The 26,209-nt window shown below is 49.0% G+C and overlaps 1 protein-coding gene across 1 annotated transcript in view; it reads right to left on the bottom strand.

Annotated features, from left to right (window-relative positions):
- LOC144165856 (uncharacterized) overlaps nt 1-26,209 on the bottom strand; it is a 158,077-nt gene that overhangs the window by 7,032 nt on the left and 124,836 nt on the right. The window contains exons 3-6 of the mRNA XM_077695619.1: nt 24,166-24,362; nt 3,732-3,984; nt 3,364-3,661; nt 1,453-1,626 (exon numbers count right to left, since the gene is read on the bottom strand). Coding sequence (XP_077551745.1) covers nt 1,453-1,626; nt 3,364-3,661; nt 3,732-3,984; nt 24,166-24,362 — 922 coding nt within the window. The remainder of the gene's footprint in view (nt 1-1,452; nt 1,627-3,363; nt 3,662-3,731; nt 3,985-24,165; nt 24,363-26,209) is intronic.

Here is a 26,209-nt window from a genome sequence, read left to right as displayed (position 1 = left end):
ACCATGTCGATTTGCGCATGCCTCGATTTGCGTCAGTGCGTTTATCTGGGATGTCCAGCGAGTTTCCGCGGGCATATTCCACTCCTCGGTGGGTTGCTCCCGCGTCCGCGCTGTGACGGCTTGCGCCGTCTAAGGTCAGCGGACGAGCGCCGATGCTTCCGGTCGAGTCCAGTGGCTTGAAATGTGTAGCGGCCGCAGAGAGCCCACTTCTCTATGTCAGCGAGTGTTGCGGCCGGCCAACGCCGGCGGACGCTAACTGCTGCCCGACTACGGGCTCGGCACACGCTGACGGGTGTATGCCCCCGGGGCTAGGTGCGTAGTGCAGTGCAGTGTTTGTATCCTGGTTGTCCGCGTAATAAACCCCAGTACTATGAAAGGTATCGCTTCCATGTGAAGGGACTGACAACGTACACGCGCGGCGAGAGTCGTACGCGTGGCTCGCTCTCGAACGCGTTGTGGGCAACGGGAATAACGACGGCGCGCTATTCTATTCTATTATATCCCTTAATGGCAAGGATTAAGCATAGGATATGCCCACAAGTTTCATAAACCGCGTGCTCCAGAGCCACGGGAAGCGCACGGTTTCTTTACTCAGATGACGGCGCCCATGACGTTGGTTGTTCCAGCCATTCGATGTGGAGCCAATAAGATTTTTCTACTAGTGAGGCATCCTTAATAATCCTTAATAATGGCACCGGCCATCATAATGCGCTCCAAGCATATTTCGGACACACTTCATTAGAACACACGCTAAAATCGGAACAAATTTACCTTGCGGTCACAAAACTTTGTCGCCCCTATTAACCTTCGCTGGTGTCCGGACAGGCACCCTGAACGCATTGTGGTAGCGGGGAGAGCGTGAATTACCGTTGAGAACAACCCCAGCAACTGGCCGTCAGGTGAATCAGCCCTATGAAACCAGAATTTTGCGTGACCGTCACCTGTGCTTAGCCAAGTTGGCACCTTTTCGAGTCACACCTCACGTTAGTGAGGCAATTCGGCCCTGAACTGCATTTTAAGGAACTGGATTTTTTGGGACGTTCGTAATAGACTGTCATTGGGCCTTGTGAATTTTCTTGCGAATGATGGATATCCTCGGTGACCCTGGTAAAGAGGGTGCTGGCAACTTCACTGTACAATGTGGAGTTTAGTATGCTAAAGCGTTCAGGCTTGCGGAAGGGTGAGTTTCGGACAGTTGACGTGACTCCATCGAAGTATGTTTTCATCTCCATAAAAAGCAGGAGAACTGTGCACGACTACTGTTCACGTAATAGCTTCAGACGGCAAAAGAACCCGAAAAGATGGCTCTTCAAACGTTAGAAAAAGGTTGTGCCATGGGCTAGACTAAGGCAGTAGCGTCAGCCAATAAAGGCGATTCGCAGGCTCGAATCGCAGGGCGCTTTTTCAAGTGAAAACGTTGCCTGTACTGCTAAGCCCTTTCGCTTCACTTGCCTGTCAGTCTTGTCGACCTTTTTGAAGGCGCTTGAAGGTGGCGCTGTGGCGGCCGCGTCGTCCTCGGCCCTGGCTCTCTTCTTGGAAGGCCGCTTGAAGGACAGGTCGTCGGGCACGCAGACCGCGTACTCCGGCGTTGCCGAAGATGGCCCTTCTAACCTCGTCGTTGCCAGCCTGTGGGTCAGTGGCGGGAATTCTAGTCAATTGGAAGTGCAATTTCAACCAAGAAACATGAAAGGCTGCGCAGTGCCTAAGGGCACCGCCACTTTCGGCGGTATCACTTGCGAGCAAGCATTTTTGTAGCCCAAGTTCTCGATCGCCATGTATCGCCATGTACCCACATTCTGAGCGTCCGCGGCCCTTTCGAATTTCCCCCCGTAACACATGCTGCTAGTACCACAGTGGCGAAATTAACTAACGCCGGCATCAATTCCAGATCGTCTCACTTCCACCAAAGCACTAATGATCGGTAAAGTGAAAAAAAAAACGCACACCAATAAAGCTACTGTATATTTATAGTTGACTGGACGTAACTGGGGTAATTGTGGAAATTAGATTTTAGAAAAAAAGCCAGTTAGTTAAATAATGAACCAAAAGCTTACGCATATATGCGTAAGCTTTTGGTTCATTATTTTGTTGGTTTTTTTTTTGGTATACAAAAAAAAAAAAAAACTACGCGGGATGTTTCTAAGAGTGGGAAGTCGAAAGCCTAGAAAAATCATTCCGGGTCCCTCCCCTACCCCGCGTCCCGTAAAGGTGTAGCATTGGCGCGTTAGACCCCATGATCTAGAACAAACGCCCCAACTCGTGCAAGGATAGATTTTATTACAGCTATTTATTAACGCAAATTGCTCCTAGGCTAGTTGCCTAAAATATCGTGGGGGCATTAATTAGCGGCGGTAAAGCATTGCTCATTCATCTACCACTGACTGATTGTAGGATTTAACGCGCCGACGCAACGCAACCGAACGCGCCGTAGTGTAGGGCTACGGGTTAATTTTGACCACCTGGGGATCTTTAACGTGCGCCGAAATCTCGTACACACGGGCGTTCTTGCTTTTCGCCTCCATCAGAACAGCGGCCGCCACGGCCGGGATTCGAACCCGCGACCTCGCTCTCAGCAGCGCAACGCCTTAGCCACTGAGCCACTGCGGCGGGTATTCATCCTCCACTAAACCCCCTGTGTAGCGCGTAGCCTGCTTGTGAACGCCACATATGAGGACAGAGTAGTGTAGGCTTCCAAGTAGACCACCAGTGACGAAATATGTCCAATCTGCTGCACTAATTGTTAAGTCAAAGTAATATGTTCTACTGATAATTGTTCCAGAAATAGACTCTGATGTGTCAATTCTTTGCCAGCACGTCAGCAACCTAGAGCGATGCATTTCCGGGCTAGACGTATAGTATGACTTGTGGTGGGAGAGAATGACTTTTACTAGTAAGTGGAAATAGCGCAAGCAGACATTCATGTGTAACCTGGGGAGATTTGGATCCCGTTGTAGTTGCACTTATAAGCATAGCAGAAGTTAGCCGCTTGGCAACCGCAGAGAAGCGTGACCAGACCGAGGCCAGCGTTGCGCTAAGCGGGCCGTTCCACATTGCCAGCACGCAACTACGGAGCAGTTTGCCATGCGTTTTTTTTCATTGGAACGTACTTCTTGACTCACAATAATATGCATGTTAACATAAGCCAATCAAGGTATGACGAGAAAGATGGGGCAGTTAGCTTACCAATGCTACTGTTCTTTAGCAGAAGGACTGGTTCCGTTTGCAAAAAAACTTTGGCCCCTTTCACCAAAGCAAGCTTGGTGATACTTTAATGGGCGTTCCTGCGCGGACCCCGGCCACTTCACCACGTAGCCCCTTCGCCATCTCTGGGCGATCGGTTGGGCGCCGGTAAGTTTGGCTCACCTCTCTAGCGCGATCTTGATCTCTCTGGTGCTGGAAGCCTGCAGTTTCGTCTCCGTACTGCAGCAGTCTGTGAGTGACGCGATGTCGAAGCCTTTCACCTTCTTCGGTTGCGTCGCCAGCGTGCGTGGTTTGCCCTCTCCGGGGGCATCTGGTGCCTCTTCGGCCCTCCGAGGCACTGCCTCCTCAGACGGGCTCGCATGATGCCTTGCGGGGCAGCGGTACATGAGGTGCGACACCACAGGGTATGGATGCGCAAAGGAATCGCTGCACAGCGGGCACCGGTAAGCCTTTTCGCCACCTGAAAGTGCGAATAGGGGCACTGCACCTGTACTCTGAACAGCTGGGCGGCGAAGGTAAGGCGGGCGTACCGTGCGCGTTGCTCCGTGCAGTAGCCGGCGGCGTGGTGGGCAGCCTGAGCAGGTCAGCCAGCTCTCGAGAGAACCAGGCGAGCAGCGGCTCACCCCTCTGGACGGGCCGGCAGGCGCGCAGCTGCAGCTGCTGCGAGCACAGCGCCACTTCCAGGTTCTGCTCCTCGGGATGCCGGGCCGCCGGCAGCTGGGACAGCCAGCGGAGACGCTCCTCCTCCTCTCCGGGATCCTCGCCTCGCCAGGGCGACAAAGCCTGCGGTCGTCCACGCGCGCACCTTAAGCTTGGGCTGGGGCGAAAACTCCACGGAGAACTATTTTAAAGTCGCGTTAAAGGGCTTAGTCAAGTCAAAAGGTGTGGGCGGACTATTAAATTTTCCATTAAGCAATCCGTGCTCCTTCGTTCGACTGTGTGCCTGTATGCGCCGATGTGGTCCCAGCAAGAGGAGTTTAAATTCGAGATATGTGACATCTATATCAAGGAGGAGCCTCCGAGTAAACTGTAGAGGGGTCGAATAAAACTCGATGGCCTTTCCTACCGCAAGCTAATACGATTCAAACCGATCGCACTAGCAGGAACCCCATACACGTATCGTTCAAAGAATATGCAGCCTTGCAAACAACAAAAGAAGTTTGCCAGCTATTCTGCCCCACGTATTCCTGCAGCTGACGTGCCTTGTTTGGCGTTAAGCGTCGCACTAGTAATCACTTTACTCAGCCTTGCAGCCTCACTGAAGCTTGAGATAGAGTTCTCTGAGGTAACAGACGCGTGAACCGAGCGAAAAAACGTGAATCGATAAAAGTCTCAAAAGAACCTACCAGCTCAGAAAGGCCCATAATGTATAGCTCGGAAGGCCTCAACCCAGTCCAGTATATTCCCCATTGCACCAAACCTATTGCCCTATTGCTCGAAACGAGGTTCCCAATGTCTAGCGACATTGTCAGCCTCCCATTTAGATTTGCATTAAACCGACGCTTCTGTTTTTGTCGACAACGGCCGAAATACTGTTGTGGGCCGGTATTGCTATGAGCTACAACACCTCAGTCTGTTAACACATTAACAAATTTACGCGATACTAGTGTGAGTAGATTGCAAGTGCACCAAAGAGCAAACCTATACAGGCTGTGTTTCTTAATTTTGCGCTTGCTCGTAGGATGACTGTGATGCCACTAGCAAGAAATGTAAAAGAAATTCCGGGGTGCCCTACATGGATATTGGGAGGGGACAGAGGCGGGCAAATGCAGCAGTGAACCACTGTGAACAAATATTCGCGAGCGGGAGCATTTTCGACGCCGTAAGTTCATGTCCGCCATTAAGTGCAATCATCAGCACACCCACGGCTTTTTTTTTTCTTTATTGCCGAAATGGACAAAACAGCACATATACAACAATACCAGCCGCTGTGACTGATAAAACAAGAAAGGAAAGAAGGAAAAGAAAAAGGGGGGACTGCATCGCTTTGAGCGAGCAGTTAAAAGAAATGTACTTTCATGACAGCCAAGTCATCCATTAGAGACAATATTTCTTCATCATAGCCTGCTCTGTGGAACACCTCGCGTAATTTACATATGCTTTCTACAAAATAACAACATACAGAACGAGCATTTACATCTGCATTACGTACATTCATACGGCTCCTCCATATAGCATGTAGGCCCAGGAGGAAGAACACGTCGTAGGGCAAAACATCTGGACCTATAGCGAGGTATCGAATTCCATGGGGCGTCAAAGGCAGTTCTTTTTTTAAAGTGCGCTGCAGGACATCCCCCCCCCCCAAAAAAAAAAAAAAAAAAAAAACTGCGTCCCAGCAGTCCAGGAATACGTTTCCTGCAGAGCGAACAGTCCGCACCCCACGGCAAGAAGAGCTCCTTGGCCGCCATCCACGTCATAACCGGAAGAGTTTCTGTGTGTATCTTAAAGAAGAAAGTCTTAATTCCCCCCGGCACTGGCATTTTCTTAACTCTCTGCAAGACATCCTGACCTGGGCCCGCATTGTAAATAGAGCGATACAAAAGTTCGGGAAATAAACATTCGATCAAATCCCCCATCAATTTTTTACGTGTCACGGAAGAAAGAAAATCACGCGAGAAGCGTGCCGTGAGAAACCGATAAGAAAAAACCACTTCCTTCAAAAAACGACTGACGCTGTAACGAGCCACAATAGCAGAAGTAACCAGAAAGTCAGGCAAAGTATCACCCGAAGCAAACTGCATAAAAGTTCGCAAAAAAGGGTTAGACTGGTCCCGCAAAAAGAAAAAACGCGACACAACCTGTCTTAAAAAGAGATGGGGCAAAGCTAGCCCACCCCCTTTGAGCTTTCTAAAAAGATTGCTACGACTAGTTCTTTCGAACGTTGAATTCCAAACGAACACGGCAAAAATGCGGTGACACTTCTGAATATTCAAACAGGAACAATAAAGCCTGCATAACATACCAAATCTTGGCCACTTGAAAAACATTACAGATTGTGACACGAGCAAAGATGGACAGATTACGACCCCCCCAGTTCCCTGTCCGTTCTCGTATTTCCTGTGCCTTTTCACACCAGTAAGTCTTGTTATCACGGTAATGCTGCAGCTGTACTCCTAGATAAGACGTTGGTTTTGATGACCACGTGACACCCTTTAAGATGCGTGGAAATTGCAGCCAATCGCCATGCCAGAGGCCGACACACTTCTTGTAATTAACTGAACTGCCCGTGACATCACAGAACTCCTGTGTTATGTCCAAGGCATTTGAAAGACTTTGTTTGTTAACGCAAAAAAAAAAAATCATCATCTGCGTATGCCATTACTCTGACTTCGGACGATTATAGTCCCTCCAATGGCCGCTCTGGATGAGCCCTTTACCGTCCCCGAGGTAAGGGAGGCCCTCGCGGCCCTCAACGGACGTTCTGCTCCGGGTCCGGACGGAATTTCAAACAGACTTCTTCGAAACTTGGATGACGAGTCGGTCACATTCCTTACGGACGAGATAAATCGCATCTGGGAACGGGGCGCGGTTCCGGAGTCGTGGAAGCTGGCGTCGGTCGTCCTGATCCCGAAGCCGGGGCGCGCTCCAGACATGACTAATCTCAGACCGATCTCGCTCACATCGTGCATAGGCAAAGTGGCGGAACATCTTATTAACAACCGCATCTCCAAGCACATCGAAGACCGTGGTCTCTTTCCGTATAACATGATCGGCTTTCGACCGTCCCTTTCGACTCAGGACGCCATGAAGCTGATCAAGTATCAGATCATCGATAGGGACACAAGGGACGTTAGAGCCATCCTCGGCTTAGATCTAGAGAAAGCCTTCGACACCGTCTCGCACGCCCACATACTCGATTCCATCTCAGAGTTGGGTCTTGGTCAGAACTTTCACGCGTTTATCAGCTCGTTTCTTAGACATAGAAAGGCCACGCTAAAGATTGGGGACCTCAGTTCAGAGCCTGTCGAGCTGGGCACGAGGGGGACGCCACAGGGGTCGGTGGTATCCCCGCTCCTGTTTAACATTGCCATGTGTAAATTATCTCAGAGACTGTCGGAGGTCAAGGGCATCAACCACACACTCTACGCTGACGACATTACCGTATGGTGCGTCGGAGGCTGCGATGGTAGGGTAGAGGAAGCACTTCAGGAAGCGCTAGATCGCACAGAGGCTTTCCTCGTTGGGACGGGGCTTCGCCTCTCCTCGAGCAAGTCGGAGCTCCTATTGTACAGACCTAGTCGGAGAGGGGTTAAGCCCAAGGGCTGGGTCCCACTGTCAGAGGTGAACCTTGCACTCCGCACGAGTGAGGGACATCCCATTCCCAGAGTTGAGGTTATCCGGGTTCTCGGTATGCTCATCGAGTCGAACGGTTGTAACAGGCACACCATCGCCAAAATCACCGCTAAGACTGATAGCATGATACGGTTAATTACTCGGGTCTCGAACAGTCGAGGAGGTATCAAGGAGGACAATCTCTTGAGGCTCTTCCATGCATTCTTGATGAGCCACATCACGTACGTGGCGGCCATGCACTGCTGGCAGAATCACGAAAAGGCTAAGCTCAATTTACTAATTCGTAAAAGCATCAAGCGCGTGCTGGGTATCCCGATGAATGCCAGCACAGAAAGACTCATGCAGCTCGGGGTGCACAACTCTTTAGAGGAAATCATTGAAGCGCAGCACACGGCTCAGACTGCCAGGTTGTCGTCTTCACCCGCTGGCAGGGAAATTCTGGCGGTTCTGGGCTGTTCTCCATCCCTAGAGGAGGAGCGCGAGGTTGGCCTTACTAAGGAGCAGAGAGCTGCTATAACTATCTCCCCGTTTCCCCGCAACGTGCACCCTCAGCACAATGCAGGCAGGCGAAGGGCCAGAGGCGAGGCCCTACTAAAACAAGTTCGTGACGACCCGCACTCCGCGTGCTTTGTGGACGCCGCGCAGTACGGACGCTCGGCAAACTTCTCGGCAGTTATGGTAGATCACAGTGGCAAAGTTCTCAATTCTGCGTCCTTCAGAAACACCACCCCGGCTAGAGCCGAGCAGGCCGCGGTGGCTCTTGCTTTACTTGACGACAGCCGGCATCGAATTTACACCGATTCCCGCGCAGCCGTTAGGGCCTTTGCGTCAGGTTCCGTTTCGGCCGAGGTAGCTCACATCCTAAGAAATAAGGTCATTTCCTCACACACTATCATCTGGTTTCCCGCTCACCTAGGGTCGCACTTGTCATTAACTAATCTCAATGAGGTCGCCCACACCCGCGCGCGCGAGATAACACACCGCGCCGGGTCGGACGGAGGCGATTCCTCGGGGATTGGTTGGGAGGTCTTCAGAGACACTTTATTCACGTTCAACGAGATTATTCAGCACTATAAGCTGGGCAGGCGAACGTTTCCTCTTCCGCACGAGAAACTCTCCAGGCCGCAGGCAGCCACACTCAGAATGTTGCAGACCAGGTCTTATCCTAGTCTATCCACTCTCAGCTGCTACACGGACACTTTTGAACCGGACTGCCCGGATTGTGGCGAACGTAGCAATCTAGATCATATGCTCTGGCGGTGTCCCTCACTTTGGGGCCCTCAACGCATAACCGAGGAAGAATGGCGCTCCGACTTGGAGAGCCCTGATCTAATGCACCAGCTAAGGGCCGTCCAGAGGGCCCACGACGCGGCGGTGAGGCTCGGCCTCCCCGTCCCCACGTGGGAGCGGCCCGCAGCGCTGCCGCCCTGAACGGCAGCAGTGCTCCTCAGGACATTCAATAAAGTTCATTGTCTGTCTGTCTGTGACCCTGTATGCTGGTACTGTTGTTAATTCTTCTACATAAAGGTTCCAAGTAAAGCGCGAAAAGAAGAGAGGAAAGTGCTCAGCCTTGTCGTATTGAGGCACACCCATCTATACTCTGTGTTAGTCGTCGGTTGACCAAAATCTTAGTTGTGCACTTACGGTAGGCCATTTTAACTCCGTCAAGTATAACTTTTCCAAGTCCTGCGCGTTCCAAGATTTTGAAAAGAATGGAATGAGACACCTTATCAAACGCCTTTTCAAAGTCAATTTGTAACATCGCCACCCTCCTAAAATCCATGTCACACGCTTCCAGAATACTCCGTGCAACATGGATGTTGGTATAAATGGTTCGTACTTTTATCCCGCAAGTTCATCGTCCTTTTACCCACGACTCTTGGCACTGCATCGGCGCTTCTGGATTTTATGAAAAACCAAAGTTGGATAGTTCCATGGTATAAGCCGGGCAGAACCGGGAACAAAAATAGTGCTCTCTTTAAACTCATGATGCCATTTGAATTCAGACAAACATACACAACAAAAACCGGTGGCGTCACCCGCCCTATGAAGCTTTTAAAAAAAGGTCGTGGAACAACTATTGCCGCGCGGTTCAATCCCGGCCGTTAGGCCGTTTATCGGATGAAGGCGAAAAGTGAAAATTCTTGTGTGTCTAAATATGAAAGCCCTTTAATATTGGCATTTCGCACGAATAAATAAAGAGCCCTCTACTACAGTACGCAAAATAACCTATATTCAGCTCCGGCGTGTGAAATCCAAATTTGGATTTTGAGTATCATATCCCAAACCAATCTTAGGTATTCCGCGAAGAATTCTGGTGTAAATCGCAATCGCTGGTCTTACACCCTATTTTGTTTCCGTTTGCGCTGAAGGAGTTCATGAATGTGCGTTGCTTATGGAAGCTAATTTCATTATTTTGTGCATTTAGACAAACGGAGAAGTGATGCTGCAGTATGCAACGTCCCTACCTTCAGCAGAAGAATAATAGAGAACACTGTGAAGAAGTATCATGAAACAATAAGCCGCACAGGCTTATCGAGGATGGTGGGCGTGGAATGCCAGATTCCGTTTCTATTTCATTTTATGTTGGCCATAAATGCATAAATGTCCGCGAAGCGAGGAAGAAGCAAATCTCTGATCCTTTGGTCTAACCATTTTTCAAAGACGGGTATAGCGCCAAGAACTAGACGCTGTTGTGGAAGTTCCAGGAGCAACCCCGGCAATCTATTCTTCGCACCAACCGATTAAAGAAGCGTGCGGATCAATAAAAAGCCCATATGGTCTTGTTTTTGTAGTTTTATAGGGCCAGGGGAAAAGAAACAACCGAAGCTCTTTGGGCAGGCAAAAGACGGAGGAGGCGAAACAAAGAATGCTGGCGCACCAAGCGGCGCTAATCGCGACACCAGGGCCTACACAAAGGCGGCCTCTTAATTACCCTTTTGGGACAGGGCCCTGTTTGTTTACATATGTCGCTAAATAGTTTTCCCTGTAATCAGCCCTTCGGTCGTTCATTTTGGTTTTTCAATACCGACCCCATTGAGGATGGTTCAATCTCGTCCTTTTCTTACCCGTGGCATAAGGACGCAAGTTCTTGTGAGAAAAATCGCCGGGATCGTGCGAGCTAAGACAGGCTTTGTTTATTCAAACGGGAGACGTGGCTTCTCGTAAAGGGGGGGGCAAAGAACAACGCTGAGTAATTTGAAAGAACTTGCCCTCGCTAACTCCATTCTCTCAATTGCCTATCCAAAAGATGCTCCTAAGGGGAGAAATGTCAGAAGCGTTGGAAAGGTTTCCACTCCTCACCGCAGGACGAGCCAGTAATCAAATAGGAGTACACTAAAAACAGAGTTATCGGTGCACTTACTGCACACTGGCCGTCAAGAGCTACGATTAAACGGAACTAATGACACCACTATAATTACATAATCGTGTTTCTTGACCGTTGCTTAAGTCGGCGGCCGCAAGCGAAGCTCACAAGCAAGTCCATGTGCGATATTACGAGCCGGCGACAAAATGACCCGCCATGAGTCCCCTTTTCTATACCTAGTCTTGAATGAAATATTTGGATTTGAAAGTTGTCATACAGTTGCTACTGGACCAATGCCGTATTTTGCATGAGCAAACTTATCTTTTGTTTTCATAGCCCTTTTAATCCCGAGTCAGACGGGGCTGCTGTCTGGCGCTGATTTTTACCAGAACCAATTTTTGGATGGAGGAGAAAAGTTGTTATTGTAGCCATATTTCTTTGAATGTGCACGTTTTTCTAGCGTCACCTTTTCAATATGAGCTGAATGACCGTGTTAAGATACAAATCGCGACATTGTATTCATCACTTCAGAGAAGTAAGGATGACGTGGAGACACGGGCATCATTTCAAGTCGGAGAAGCACAAAGCGCAATGCTCTTTCCGGATAGAGGAACGGTTCACATTCATTGGCAACTAGGGTGCTGAATATTCCCGCCATTCTGTTTACATGAAGGGCAAGCAGGCGCAGTGCTGAAAATTCTGAGGAAGGGAAAAAAATCTCAGGTATTTGCGAAACAATAAGTAGAGCACAAAAAATGACGTTAGCTATGAACCGGGCACCGGAATGCGATATCTAATGGGAAAATTTTTATGAAGACTTCTAGGCTGTTGAGTCTAGTACAGGCTGTTAGAGTTTTTTACAGAAGTGTGCCCGAAATGGTATCAATAGACAGGAACGGTTGAGCGTGTCTTGAGTCCCCTCGGAGGAAAATGTTCGCGAAGGATATACGCGGCGGGCAAAGCTAACTGATGTAACATGAGTACACCGAAATACCTGTCGGAGGAGCTAATTATAAAACATTCCGCGAAAGGCGCCATCCCTACTGCCATCCTGAAGTCGTTTTTCTGCAGAAACAGACTGCATGCAAACATTCATTAGGGGGAAAACACTGAGATGGGGAAAACGGCAAATATTTCTCATTATTGTATTTCTTTGTTTATTCACGTACCTATATTTCGCCAAGAGGGCATTACAGTAGGGGGTAAGAACGCATTTTCACATGAAATGAGCCAACAAAAGGTGAAAGGAGAAAAGAATTACAAGAAACAGGGAAACAAATAGCAGACAAAATGTACAAATGCCTGCACAAAAAAAATTGCTGTGTTTTAGCTTTGGTTAATCCTAGTTGATAGCGACAGCTTCACTGCCCTGGACCCGCCGCGGTGGCTCAGTGGCTAAGGCGTTGCGCTGCTGAGCACGAGGTCGCGGGTTCGTTTCCCGGCCGCGGCGGCCGCTTTTCTGATGGAGGCGAAAAGCAAAAACGCCCGTGTGTACGAGATTTCGGCGCACGTTAAAGATCCCCAGGTGGTCAAAATTAATCCGGAGCCCTCCACTACGGCGAGCCTCATCGCCTGCGTTGCGTCGGCGCGTTAAACCCCCCAATCAGTCAATCAATTCACTGCCCTGGCTAGACCCATTGTCGCGGCATGGTCGAGGTGTGGTTTGTCAGGGATATGCAGACATGCTTGCAATAAATATACTGCTTATTCATCTTCTTTTTCCACTACACGGCGTTGCTTAAGCCTCCCCGCTGTACGAGTGACCACAGCTGGATGCTCGTCCTTCTTCGCACACGGTTCTGCGCCGCACGTGGCCTCCTGGTCTTCCTTTGTGGCGCGCGCTTATCGCTGCGGCGGCGCCCTCGTCGCCTTCCTCCGCCAGGTGGTGACACAGGTTACGCCCATGTCTTCGTTCCCGCCTCGCTTATCTCTCCGAGCCATCGCGCCGTTGCTCCATGCCAGGCACACCGCCAGGTGGCGACACAGGTACCGCGCATGGCTTCGTTCCCTCCTCGCCTATCTCTCTGCAGAAGGGTTGCAAGCTGGACTAGTTGGAAAGACATATTCTTGGATGAAACAAGCACGAACCTAAAGGAGCCATAAGGACAAAACACAAGTTCGGTTCATTCGAAAGAGTGCCTCGATAGAATCATACTGACACCACTTTTAACGCGCACTTCGCTCAAATAATCTATATAATTAGGAAAAAACGGAATGGCCATGCGACCCACTAGATCATTTCCCGCAACAGAACCTATGATGTCATATGAGCCCAGCTGTGCGATTGGCTGAGGCCGAGAAAAGCAAACGCAAATGAGACACGGCTTATAGGCTTTTCAAATGAACTATTTGCGCTTTAGTGCACTGCATATTCATTTTACAGCAGTAAGAATGGTGCGGTAAACAATGAAAGTTACGAAAGCGCACGTAAGCATAGAAGTACCGATGCGCACTGCTGTTGGTACTGGGCGCACTATGCTTGTTTTAGCTGCACAGCGCTCCACCGCTTTCAAGTTGTTTTACATGACACTGGCCGACTGGCGTAAGCGGCGTTGTTTTACGTGACCCTGTTTTTCGAGGATACTTCATGTTTCACGAGACGATTACTTTCCACACTACCAAGAACAAGGCAGGTGCAAATACGCTCAAAAACAAAGAAACGGCGGACAACGCGGTTCGTGGATGACTATCGTAGCGCCATCAGGGAGGGCTGACGGAAAGCAAGGCCGCAAACCCGAATAAAGCAGTGGAAGTTCGCTTGAATACACAGACATGACTTCATTGCTGACATTACGAAAACCAACGATTTGACGGGAGAATCAAAATTTTAATCTAAATTAATTAATTTGTCAGTAAATACGGCATCATTTGCTGCCGGAAAAGCGCTGGGGGCACTATAAAACGCGGAATCTTTCGAATATATAACAAATACAAAGGAAGGGGAACGCAAGTTGTATGAACGTGCGTTTGAGAGAGCATGAATCCCAACTTTCCTCACATTGTACTAAGCGCAGCGGATGTAAACCTTATTTTCCTGCCCCTGACATTTTCTTTCGGCCACGTGAACCAACGCCCCGCGAAATTTTGGAAGCATTCCACGTAGCAGAAAGAGGAGACAATTGTGTCAGCTAAGCAAGCGTGTGTCTATCTAGTTGCCTCATCGCCGTGGCTTTTGTAAACTTGTTTTGCTCATGCGCAGTGTTTTACTGCAAAACAGTATACCTCTACCCTCCAAGGGTTCTTTTGCGACCGTTCTCGTCGAAAGAAAACACCCGCAAACAAGTAGAAGAAATCACTGGCATCGCCACGAATTGAACCCGGACCCGAATAGAGTAATGGAGCAACAGCCCGTCGTCTTACCGACTAAGCTACGCCCATTTTTTTCTTTATTACACTAAGCTACGCCCACACGAGGAGACAAGGAGACAGGCGGTGCACTCAACGAGCACAGCGGCGGGTCCACAACCTCCGCTCACTCCCCCGTGTGAAGTTCACGGTGTAGATGAACAAACGATCGGCAGGAATAATGCAAGACCGCCTCCAACAGGCCGCAAACGTAGTTCAGGTATATGCAAGAGGTTGCGTACTAACCTGCGCACCCCCCCCCCCCCAAAAAAAAAGAAAGAAAAAAACAATCCGAGCTCTTACTCGTGCAAAAGAGGCGACAGCATGCATTGCAAAAGACAGCATGCATTGGATCCAATTTTTTATTGTTTTGTGTTAAGTGTTTATATTCACCCTCCTTGATATTAAACTTTAGTTTTTAGATCAGCGGCTGTCCTTCTGCTCCACTTCCTTTGTCTTCGTTTAAGTTCGCGCAGGTTTCATACAAGGATAAGCCTATATCTCCCCTGCCGCCTATCTCTTCCCGCCATCGGAGCACTTCCGCATGCGCCCGGCGCGACGGTGCCGGGCGCATGCGGAAGGGAGTGTGGTTTGACCCCTTGCTCTCAAGGTCAAAAATGGTCACCCCGCGCGAAGACTTCCCGAGGTAGCGTAGTGTAGCTTTCGCTACAAAGGTAACACTGCTCTGCATTCAGAGTAACACACGCATGCAGACACGTATTGCATAATATGCATACATATTCATATATACACATTGCGTAATATGCATAAACCCACGTATAAAGCGGAAAAGTTTGTAAACAGACATGCGCGCTAGGAAGAATAGCGTACAAATTTTAGCCTTGAAGATGATTGCACTAAGCCGCGGGAAATTCGTTGTCGCTTGCAACTTGGATAATGTCTCGGCGAAGCTGGTTCCTGGATTTGATGGTTCGCGGGGAAATGAATTCACAGAAGCCCTTGATCCAGCGGGCATTTCTCTCATCCTGAGCACGTGGTCAAGCCGATGGCAGACGGATGTGGGCAGCACCAGATAAGCACCTTAGTTTAATGGTGTTCGGTTGAAGTATATGTCTCTTAAAAACACCGCACAAGAAATACGTAGCGCCCTTCCACTGTGTACAGAAGGATGGCCTGCGAAGCTGGACGCAGTCCACTGAATGCACGGAGGAAGATTACTTTGATTTCTTTGGACCTGGCGGAAGGAGACACAGAGACCTCAAATGCGTCCTGCGGCGACTCGTTAAGATACAGGAGGCCCAGTTCACGTGGCAAGGTCCGTAGCGTGGACGCGATGGAGACCCACAGAGTATTGGTTCGGGGAGATTCCCAGGCCGACCAACGCGTTTAATGCGAAACGTCAGCGTATCGTAGAAGACCGGCAGTTTTTCGACGCCGTCCGAGCTATGTACCGGGCAATTTGTCCCGATTTGTACCGAGCAATTTGTCCCGGTGGTCATCCATGGGAGATCTTTACGCCTGAATCGGTTCGTCATGACCTTGATGGTGAAATCGCAGTTGTCATCTGCCAGTCTGATGCCGTCGATAGCGCCCTTGGCGGGACCGGTTGCGCAGTCACATTCCATATCTCGTTGGGGCCCATGACACGTGGCACCATCTAGAGGAACGATGAAACCCAGCCTTGAAGAGACGCGTACACGAGGAGAGAGTTGACAACACACACGCTGTCTACTCTCTCCTCGTGTACGCGTCTTCAAGGCTGGGTTTCGTCGTTCTTCAAAGTATGTAGCAACAGACTCAACACCAAACTCTTCTACCATCTAGAGGCGCGTTTTAACATATATCTACGTGCATTATATACTCTGTTTAAATGAGCGCATCTCGTCTTCTCTTGTGGTATAAGATTCCGCTTCTGGTTAGCCATGGTATAAACTAGGTTCAAATCCCGTAGGTTCAGTTCTTCTTCTAATCGTTTGTTTTACTGAAAACACGTTTCTTTTTATCACGCATGTTTCCTATTCAGGCGAGTATTTGGGATGGCCAGAGCCCACAAAACAACAGCGTGGGGACGACACACGCGCTGTCACCCGCTGTCTCTCATTTTGCATGCGCTGGCCATTACGACCAACGGAGAGCCGCGCGAAGACCTAATCTTGCCGGGTAAATTTTCAGGGCATCGAAAGTGACGATCTCCGCAAGGACCTTTGTACATTGAAGAAAACCAAGACCCCAAAAGGCATGGACAATAAACGCCGGATAACTACAATACTGGGAAACAGGATCCAGACAAATTGCGCCATCTGGCTGTGTTCCAGACACGGTGTACTTTGTGTCGCGCCATAGTCTCAAACACCAATCATTTTGCTCTACCGACTGCAAGCATCGGCTTGGTAACAGTTTGGAAAAAAGGGGCCCTCTTGATTCAAGCAATCAGTAACCAGAAACAACCTCGGAGTCTGTTGCCGGTGGCGTGTGTCACCGGCAGGTCATAAAGAGAGGCCGAAAAGCCAGGGGAGAAACTCGCAGAGGACCCCTCAAAGGCACGCGGTTCGTATTTCGCAAACACTAGACAGCCACTCGTCGCTTGAACTGGAACTGCTCGCACGTATCAAGTTACGTTAGGCCGGAACACCGGCTTATATGGTGTTGGTGGAAGCCATTAGGACATCTGAGTGCACACATCCCTAGATTTTTCTTATCTGCAGTCGTAAAAACCTGAGATTTCGGGGTGATGCCCTCCTTACACGCGAAGAGTCAGCGCAGGGCCGCAGCCACCGTAGCTCCGGTAGCAATGCACTGCCGGCAGCAAAACCACAACAGGGTTGTGCTGAGCGGTGAGCGCGTTGCAACGCAATATTAAATAAATGTTGGATTTGGGCCAAGCGGTTCAGGAATGTTAGGAAATGGCTATCCGAGAACCCAGCACCACGGGCAGGCAAAGAGCAACTGTTGCAGGTCATCATCATCATTAACAGCCCACCAGGTCCACTGCTCTCCCATCGACCTCCAACCGCTCCTGTCTTGCGCCGCTCGAGTCCATTCTTTGCGACAATTTATAATACCAGCGCAGTGACATCCGCATCTACCAGTGGCGCATGGTCCACGCCGCTACTCCTGCGGACAGGCCGTGGCCTCGGCACAGGCCGCCAGCTGCTCGTTCGTCATTTACTGGATATCGGGAATCAGACAACTTTCGTCCAACGTGATACCTACCCCGCCCTTGCTTGTGCAGTCGACGGTGTCAAACATCTCACCATTGCTACGTTCGAAAGCACTCGCCCGAGGGCACGTGTAACGTGCAACAGAGTCTCCCTGACCCTTAAAAGCCAGAACGATCACCAGGACGTCACAATCGAGGCCCAGGCATCTGCGCCATCCCAAGCCCACCCGTAAGCGCGTAAATCGTTCTTAAAGGCTGATAAGGGTCAAATTGCTGCTGATTCCCGACTGGAACCAAAGTTTCTAGAAAAACAGGTGAGTGTGTTGATCGGGTCGGGTGATATTTGAAGGTGTCGAGGCGAAAGGAGGAACGTCTCGAATTTCTTCCGCTCTCACCGCCGTAGAGACAGTATTGGGCTAGAGCGTACAAGGTGCACAACTCGACAGCCCAAGCCGCTCACTCGAACGCATTCTTTTTATTTCTTAAGGAATTGGCCTCAGATGACACCACCGCAGACGTTGATGTATCGCCCATGTGCCACGTAGAAGCCGCCGGAATCCTGGGCGCTTCAGAAAATGTCGGGTTCAATGCCCCCGCCGTCCACCAGCTCGAACAGGGGGTTCGCAAACGAAACGATCGGGAAAAAGTGTTCTCATTCAAGAGCCAGGGCTTCACGTTTCGTAACTTCGAAACGTGAAGCTTTTCGTTATTTTTCGTAACTTTTCGTAATTTCGAGACCATTATATATATAAGCCCGTTTTCAATGTGCTCGGCATGCAGTGGGAACAGGCAGACAACAGCCTCGTGATGAGTGCGTATGATGCCGCCACCTTTGTATCTGAAAAGCCTGAGACTGGAGCGGAACCACACCAGCTAACATCGGTGCATTTCTGACAAAGAAAAAGCAACACGTGCCCAGAGTGGAAATTGAACCTTCTAGAACCCCTCATTTTATAACTGGGTAGTAAAATTAGGGCTAAGAAAGAGGCACATACAATACAGGATATAGATACATACAATACAATACATACAATACAATACAATGCAGACTATAGCCTCCATTTTCGTGACAGTGTTTACCGCTACAATCGTTCTTCAGATTCTGTTGTCGAAGTATTTCCCGTTGCAGAATCGCAGAATGACAGTCAGATTCAGTTCCTCACCCGTTCACCGTACCAAAAAAAAAAAACTATGGACAATTTTGGCCAATTTTCGTAGCTTGCTCCATAAAGGGATCCTGCAACACTCTTTGAGCAGTGCAAGCAAACCTGCGCGACGTTTAGATGACACTGCCAGGAATACCTGAGCCAAATATTACACGTGCACGTGAAGCAGTGAGCGCGCTAATCGATGTGAAAGACGCGGAAAAACCAACCGCTCTCTCTTCAGTTGTCCTCATTATGCAACCCCTGGCATGGCCTAAGGGACGTCACATAGGCCATGGCTGCCCGATCGGATGTCACTGGTCAACTTCGCGGCTAGATTCTTCCATTTCCGTCGTCGTCATCGCTGTCTACGAACCCCTTCTATGGCTGAACCTGTAGGCACAGTTTTGCCGTTTCTTTTGTATTTTGAGTGCGCGCGGAGTTTGAGTGATGAGCTCAATACTTCCTATTCAACGGGACCACTCGACTGCAAACGTTTATTGCTTCAAAAACGCCCTACCAGCCCGAGCGCGCACTTGCGAGCAGGCACCCATGCTGCCTGCTTTTTTGTGGCACCAGACCGGAAATAGGCCCCTCCGCGTTGCGGAGAAAAGGAGAAAACTACCCGGCATGTGATATATCGAAGGCCGCCGAAGAGAACGCCGCGAGTCGCCCCTCTCTCCGGGAGAGAGCGCGCAGCTTTCGTAGCGTTGACCGCGGTCGAGTTGAGAGGGAACGATCATGCGCGATTTCTCATCGCGCGTGGTTTCGTTAATTGTGAACGGATTTTCATAATTCTTGCGGGAGGAGATATCTGGGACAATAGACTTTATCCCAAAGAACATTACTAGTAGTCGATGGCAAGTGTTGCAGGGTCCCTTTAAACTAGATTCCTTGAAAACCTATATGCATACTTGCTCATCGTATATAATCACTGGCACAGAAACCTGGATTTCGGATGTCATAACAGATAGCGAATTCGCGTTTCCTCCCCCGTTTGTTGTCTTTCGCAAAGACAGAAGTGGACAGGGAGGACGCGTTATTACCGTGAAAAAAAAAAAAAAAAAACAGGGCTACCAGCCAACACTAATAACAACTGACACCCTTCTCCAACTAGTCTAGATATCTGCCACCATTGGTTCTGTCAATTGAGTTACTGAAGCGTACACCCTCCTCCCCCCCCCCCTAAGATCGTCAGAGCAATTTTATTGATTTTCTAAATGAATCGCTGTAGCACGTGTCCGTTAAGTTCTCGAATCGTACTGTAATTTTAGGTGGTGACTTGAACTATCCGGACATTGCCTCGTTGAGTTAATCATTTAGCACCCATTACAACCGAGGCTTGGGAACAGATTGGATTGGAGTGGGAACAGGTGAGCCAAAGGGTTAATGGAGAACTCCTCAATAACCTCAGATTTGCTGATGACATTGCCTTGCTAAGTAACTCGGGGGACGAATTGCAAAGCATGCTTACCGCACTGGACAAACAGAGTAGAACCGCGGGCCTGAAAATTAATATGCAGAAAACTAAAGTAATGCTCAATAACCTCGGGAGAGCAAAGCGGTTTGAGATAGATGGCGAGGCAGTGGAAGTGATAAACGAATATGTCTACTTAGGCCAAGTTGTGGCCCCGGATCCCAACCATGAGGCTGAGATAATTAGAAGGATAAGAATGGGAAGGGGTGCATATGGCAGACATTCTCAGATAATGAATAGCAGCCTACCATTGTCGCTGAAGAAGAAAGTGTATGACAGCTGTATCTTACCGGTACTGACCTACGGGTAAAGAACTAGGAGGCTCACTAAAAGGGTCCAACTTAAATTGAGGACAACTCAGCGAGCAACGGAACGGAAGATGGTAGGTGTAACATTAAGGGACAAGAAGAGAGCGGAGTGGGTCAGGGAGCAAACTGGTGTTAAAGACATATTAGTAGAGATTAAGAAAAAGAAATGGACGTGGGCAGGGCATGTAATGGGAACGCAAGATAACCGTTGGTCATTAAGGGTAACAAAGTGGATCCCTAGAGAAGGCAAGCGCGGCAGGGCTACGCAAGAAGTTAGATGGGCAGATGAGATCAAGAATTTCGTGGAAATAAATAGGTCACAGGTAGCAGAGGACCGGGATAATTGGAGATCTATGGGAGAGGCCTTTGCCCTGGAGTGGGCGTAGATAGGCTGATGATGACAACCGAGGAGAATACGTTCTCTTTCTTCTGTTCACTCAACTTCAGATCCTCGCTCCCCTTGTGCAAGAACCCACACGTGGAAAACATACGTTAGATTTTATTTTAACTAATCACCCCGTCAACGCTCCAGTTAATGTCATGTTTTGAAGGAGATTAGTGATCACAAACGGGTTCATTTGCTTGCTATCGCTGCCACGCCCGGATAAACTGTAAAAGTAAAACACTTCCGAACTGCGCATGCGCGGTCCTTGATAAAATGAACAGCATGGTCGCAGATTTCACCCTTCACTTTCAAAGTAATCTTGAGAGTAGATCAATCAACGAAAACTGGCGCCTCTATCGCGATAAACTATAAGCAAACAGTGAATACGTGCATTCCCACACTGCTTGATCAAATAAAAAGCAACAATTCTTGGTTTACGCTAATGTTATGCTATGTTCAAACTACCGACGCAATAGCCATACTGTGATCTATGGACGTAAAAAAACGGCGTGTCACGCATTTCGGTTGGCTGAGACGTGAAATGACGTCATTCTTTAAAGTTATTACGACAGTTGCGGCAACCGTCTGAACCCTGATTGATTGATTGTAGGGTTTAACGCGCCGACGCAACGCAGGCGATGAGGCGCGCCGTAGTGGAGGGCTCCGAATTAATTTTGCCCACCTGGGGATCTTTAACGTGCGCCGAAATCTCGTACACACGGGCGTCTTTGCTTTTCGCCTCCATCAGAAAAGCGGCCGCCGCGGCCGGGAATCGAACCCGCGACCTCGTGCTCAGCAGCGCAACGCCTTAGCCACTGAGCCACCACGGCGGGTCCGTCTGAACCCTGCCTTAAGCTCTGCCTAAATAAGGGAGACAGAAAATACAGGAAGGCTTCGCGAACCAATGCAGTGGGCGACTGGCTGCAATACAAAATGTTTGGTAAAGTGGCGCACACGACGTTTGTACAAGCAAAAGATATATATCCTTTATTTAGACTTTACCAACCCTACTAAAGACCGGCCCAAAGACGTGCTGGGGTATAGTGAGCCCGAAGACCATTAACTCAGCCCCTGCATGAAAAAATTCGATGGCAGTTTACTACCACCCAACGAGTGCGCCGAGGTTTTAGATAAGCATCTTAGTGATGTGTTCACTGATGAACAATAGAACAAGATAACGCTTCTTGATTTTCTATAAGCGGAGAGGGCAATAAAGGGCGCCCCATGCATGGAAGCACGACACTTGTCTTATGCCTACTTTCTCTAACTTTTCTGACATTGTTGTGATTTGAGAGGACGACGGGCTGATTGTGCGCAGGCGCGAGGGTGTGGCCTTTCATGCAAATTACTTGTCACCTGAATTTATTTATTCATTTATTTATTTATTTATTTACATACATACTCTAAGTGCCCGGGGGCATTACATAGGTGGGATTAGCTTATACGATACAGGAAAAAAAAAAACATTTATTGACAGCAATGTTTGGAGAAATAAGCCATACCATCAGTAAAACCGACATTAAAAAGAATAAAAGAAATAAAATATTTTAGGAGACAAGCATCGAAACAGCAAAACTACACGATCACAAACCCGCAATAAACCAATAAGCATCACAAAAGTTCATTTCGAAAGAAGGCTAAAAGGGCAGCTTGAATTGACGACGTCTCGGTTAAGTTGGCTAAGTGTGATGGCAAGGAATCCCATTATGCGATATTGAGCAAGAGCGGGTATTTTCGGATTAACTTTATGCGCATGATCAAAGCGAGATGAAACATGAGGGGCGGGGCGAATGTGAGTACGTGCAAAGGAGTGGAAGTATCATAGTCCGGAAAAAATTGTTGGCATGGCGAGGGGCAGAAGTTTAACTCAGTCGTTTTCCGCCGGGTTGAAACGAGAGGGAACAAGCAGAAAGGTTTAAATGGGAACGGGTTCAAGCGGGCACCTCCCCTTCATGCCACGAACTCTTTATTTTAAGGAAAGGTCATGTGTTTTGTAGCGCTCTCGGGTTTTCTCTACTATGCATTGTTTAATGAGAAATAGATATTTAAAGCTGGAATTTTTCGTGACTACAAGGAAGCATGTACAGTCATAAAAAGTGTTAACAACAACAAAGAACGAGGTGGGAACCGCATTAAATTAGGCTTAAAATTACCGATAAAATAGGCGTTAAAGTTATTCAGCCATAATGTCCCTATGTAAGATGCCAGTGACACTGCAGTCACCTAGTGAAAATCCTATTTTGTGGCTCGAATGGGCAGTTCACAACGCGTAATTAATAAGAAGACTGTTAGCCGAATTCTACGTTTATGTTATCGGTAATTAGCCTAATAGAAAACGCCATGCACCCTTACCAATCACCGCGCCAATTACGACACGAAAAAAATTGATTCCTGTCATTTCGTTTGATGACGCGCAGGCTGTAGCGGTCAAACAGTCTGCAGGTCCCCTCAATTTAGCTTTGCGGACGGGCCAGAGCGTCGCCACAGCAGACGTCAGCTCATCGACGGGCATGGCTTATTGCGTTCAAATATGCATTCAAAAGTGCCGCAGAGAGGCGGCACATTTTAAAGCATACTTCTCAGTGGAAAATTCCTGCATATTGGGCAAAAAAACTCGGAACATGTCTTAGGCATCATAACTTTGAAAAGAGTAAAACATTTATAATCTTCATCTTTTGCGACTAAACCAGCCATGAAGCAACCGCCATCCGGTCCCCCTGGATAAAGTGTAAAGTTTATCATGAAGAATTTTGACCGGCGTTTGAAACCCACTGAGGAGTATACGTATAAGCGTAGATGTGATGGCACTCAACGAAGGGTGGGTGATCCTTTTGGGGGAACCCAAACGGCAAGACGGCAGTTTTCTTACGACGAAGAAGCGTAATTTCCCTCGCCTTCAAGTCCTTTCAGTGGTCCATCCTTTTTAGGGGCGAAGCGCCTTAGGGGCTCAGGCTGTCGGAATCTTCTGTGGTCTCATGCAGTGACGGTACTAAAACGCCGGGACACTCGTTCTCCAACGCCTCGCGCTAGAACGCAACGCACACTGAAAGAACGCACCGGGATACTCGTTTTCCAACGCCTCGCTCTACGACTTAGCGTACTTCTTAGCATGGTGCGGCGTGTGGCACGAGGACAACTTACGGCAAGTCTGTCTCTCATTTGATTGTTAAAACCCGGTTCAACGCAAGAGACGGCGCCATTACCTCTGCAAGCGCGCAATTGCTCCTCCCACCGGCGCTTCTCCGGCGCCCAATCAGCGCGCGCCGTATGGCAAGAGAGAGGCTAACAATCTTTGAATACACTTATACACTGCATGCTTCGCCCCTCCGCAGGTTTCACGTTAGTGGAGATGGCCCGACATTTTCTTAAAACACGGGAGAGTGCGGCTTCTAAAACTAGCACAACCGTGTGCTTAGGCAATGTACGGTTCGGATTCCTGAGGAGTGGAATAATAATGGGACAAGTGGGAACATAAATGCGTCTCCAAGAGTAGTTGCAAAGAACTTTTCTTATTAAAAATGAGCATCGACGAGGAATGGAAAGTCGCTTCTGAATCGCCCCATGAAACATGCTTCCTGCGTACCTTGACGGCGCCGGCGTTCGGCGGAGAGGGCAGCTCGTCCAGACATCGCCAGGCGAGCGCTGCCAGGGGGTCCACTCCGGCCAGCCCCAGCGGAGGCACGGGTCCCAAGGAATCGCCGGGGCTCAGTGGCTCGGCAGCTACCAGCGACAGGCGGCGCTCGGCGGCCATGGCCGGCAAGAAGCGCGTCCAAGGACAGCCTGCGCGACAGTGGCCCACTTTCTTGCCACCTTCGCCGCGAGAATACCACGCTCACCCTGCTTATTCAAGGCGTCTGTCTGCGGACAGCGTGTAAGCCGCGTCCACCAATGGCGTGCACGTAATAATTTTACCCCTCGAAATTAACCGCAGCTAAACGTAATCCAAAGAAAACATGGTCAGTTGGGATTGTATACGGCCAATTACATCAGATTTCGTATATATTCGGTTATTTACGGGGCAGAAACTGCCAGCAGATATTGAACTTCGTCGAATAGCTTGCGGCCAGAGAGAGAGAGAGATGAAACTTTATTCTGCAGCTCAAGTCCGAGCCGCGGAGTTATGAGTCCTCGGAGGAAGGGGGTGTTCCATTGTCCTCCGACGGTAACGGGCTTGGCGGAGGTGCACAAAGAGTTTCAATGTGGGCAGCCAAGAGGGACCACGGGGCTGCCCGTAGGTTTTCAGGGGGAGCGGCCCAGCTAGACCACGAGTAGGGAATATCAGGGGGGAAGGGGAACATACATATTGGCGCTGTGTACGGGCGACCTCGTCTTCCACACTTCTTTCGGCCAGAGGTGCTGTAGATTTCCACCCTGTACGCTCCCTTCAGCCCTTTTGATTAATTTCAATCCAATAAAATGGTCTCGAACACATTTCCTCTGTGCAAATACGTAACTGTACTTATATTCGAGCAAATGAGCGAGTAGTAGGTGCAGGCGTTCTAGCAATGCACATGATATTCAATCGCAAATGACGGTCGGACATGGCTCGTCAGCCGGTGGACTAGTGACATCCAGACGTCATAGAAAAGCGTCCACTATGCGGTGACTACGTGTGTGGACATGCCATGCTATGAAGCGCTTATTCATTCATTAAGTGCAGAGCACTTTAGGGTCCCGCCTCGTCGCTGTAGCTCGTTCGCTGTCACGCTGCCTAGCCACCGCCGCAATCAGGCGGCGTAGCGACGTGACGGACCAGAACAGAGCCCCACGGCGTAGCGGAGCAACAGATCCAAACAGAGGCTTTGATAAACAAGCGGTGTACATAGCCCTAACCGTTAGAAACTCCTGAACTTCTGCCGCTTGTCATGCATCTCCGCGATGTTTGACGCAACGAAAACTACAGGTATACGTTTGAAGCAAAATCTGTGTAATTAACCGGTAGCCCTCCCGTCCATTTAGTTACGAACGCCCGTTGGGTTGGTTTTTACAATAGTAAGCGAAAAAGTGGCAGCCAAAAACGTCACGTTCCAAACTGCACATTAAGGCTGCGGCACGGGCGAGATGAAAGCGAGCACGGAAACAACAGAACGCGCTGTTTCAGGCAGGGGCCGTAAAAACAGCCATAATGATTAGTCTTTTTTGACGGTGAACGGCTACTCAACTTTCGATCGGTCATTAAAAAAATTGTTGAATGTGGCGTCATTGTTCCAAGTTAAAACAAAAAATGATGGAATACATTTCTGGCTTTCTTGAATACTCAGTTATTAAAAGAGCCATAAAAACAAAATACAAGTTTGTGTTATTCGAAAGATTTCGTGTTTTATAGAGGCCCCCAGCGCTTGTCCTAATGCAAACGATGCTTTATTCACAGTGAAATTAAGTAATTAAAGTTAAAATTTTGATTTCCCCCTTAAATCATGCGCTTTGGTGGTCTGCAATGACATCACCGGAAGCGACCGCCCTGAAGCCGATTGGGAAGCCCTGTTTACCGTTAGTGAACCTAGATGGAGCCACCATACCATGGCAAGCTTTTTTCTGCATTTCGTTTGGTTTTGACAGTATTTAAACCTGCCTTGTTTTTGTAGAGGGAAAAAATAATCGTTTCGTGAAACATGGTGCTCGCTCGA

Source organism: Haemaphysalis longicornis, unplaced genomic scaffold (genome assembly GCF_048455015.1).
Source record: "Haemaphysalis longicornis isolate Haplotype H1 unplaced genomic scaffold, Haemaphysalis longicornis Haplotype H1 scaffold_1, whole genome shotgun sequence".
Lineage (NCBI taxonomy): Eukaryota > Metazoa > Arthropoda > Arachnida > Ixodida > Ixodidae > Haemaphysalis > Haemaphysalis longicornis.
Note: the sequence above shows the minus strand (reverse complement) of the source record. Positions and strands in the feature narration are given on the sequence as shown.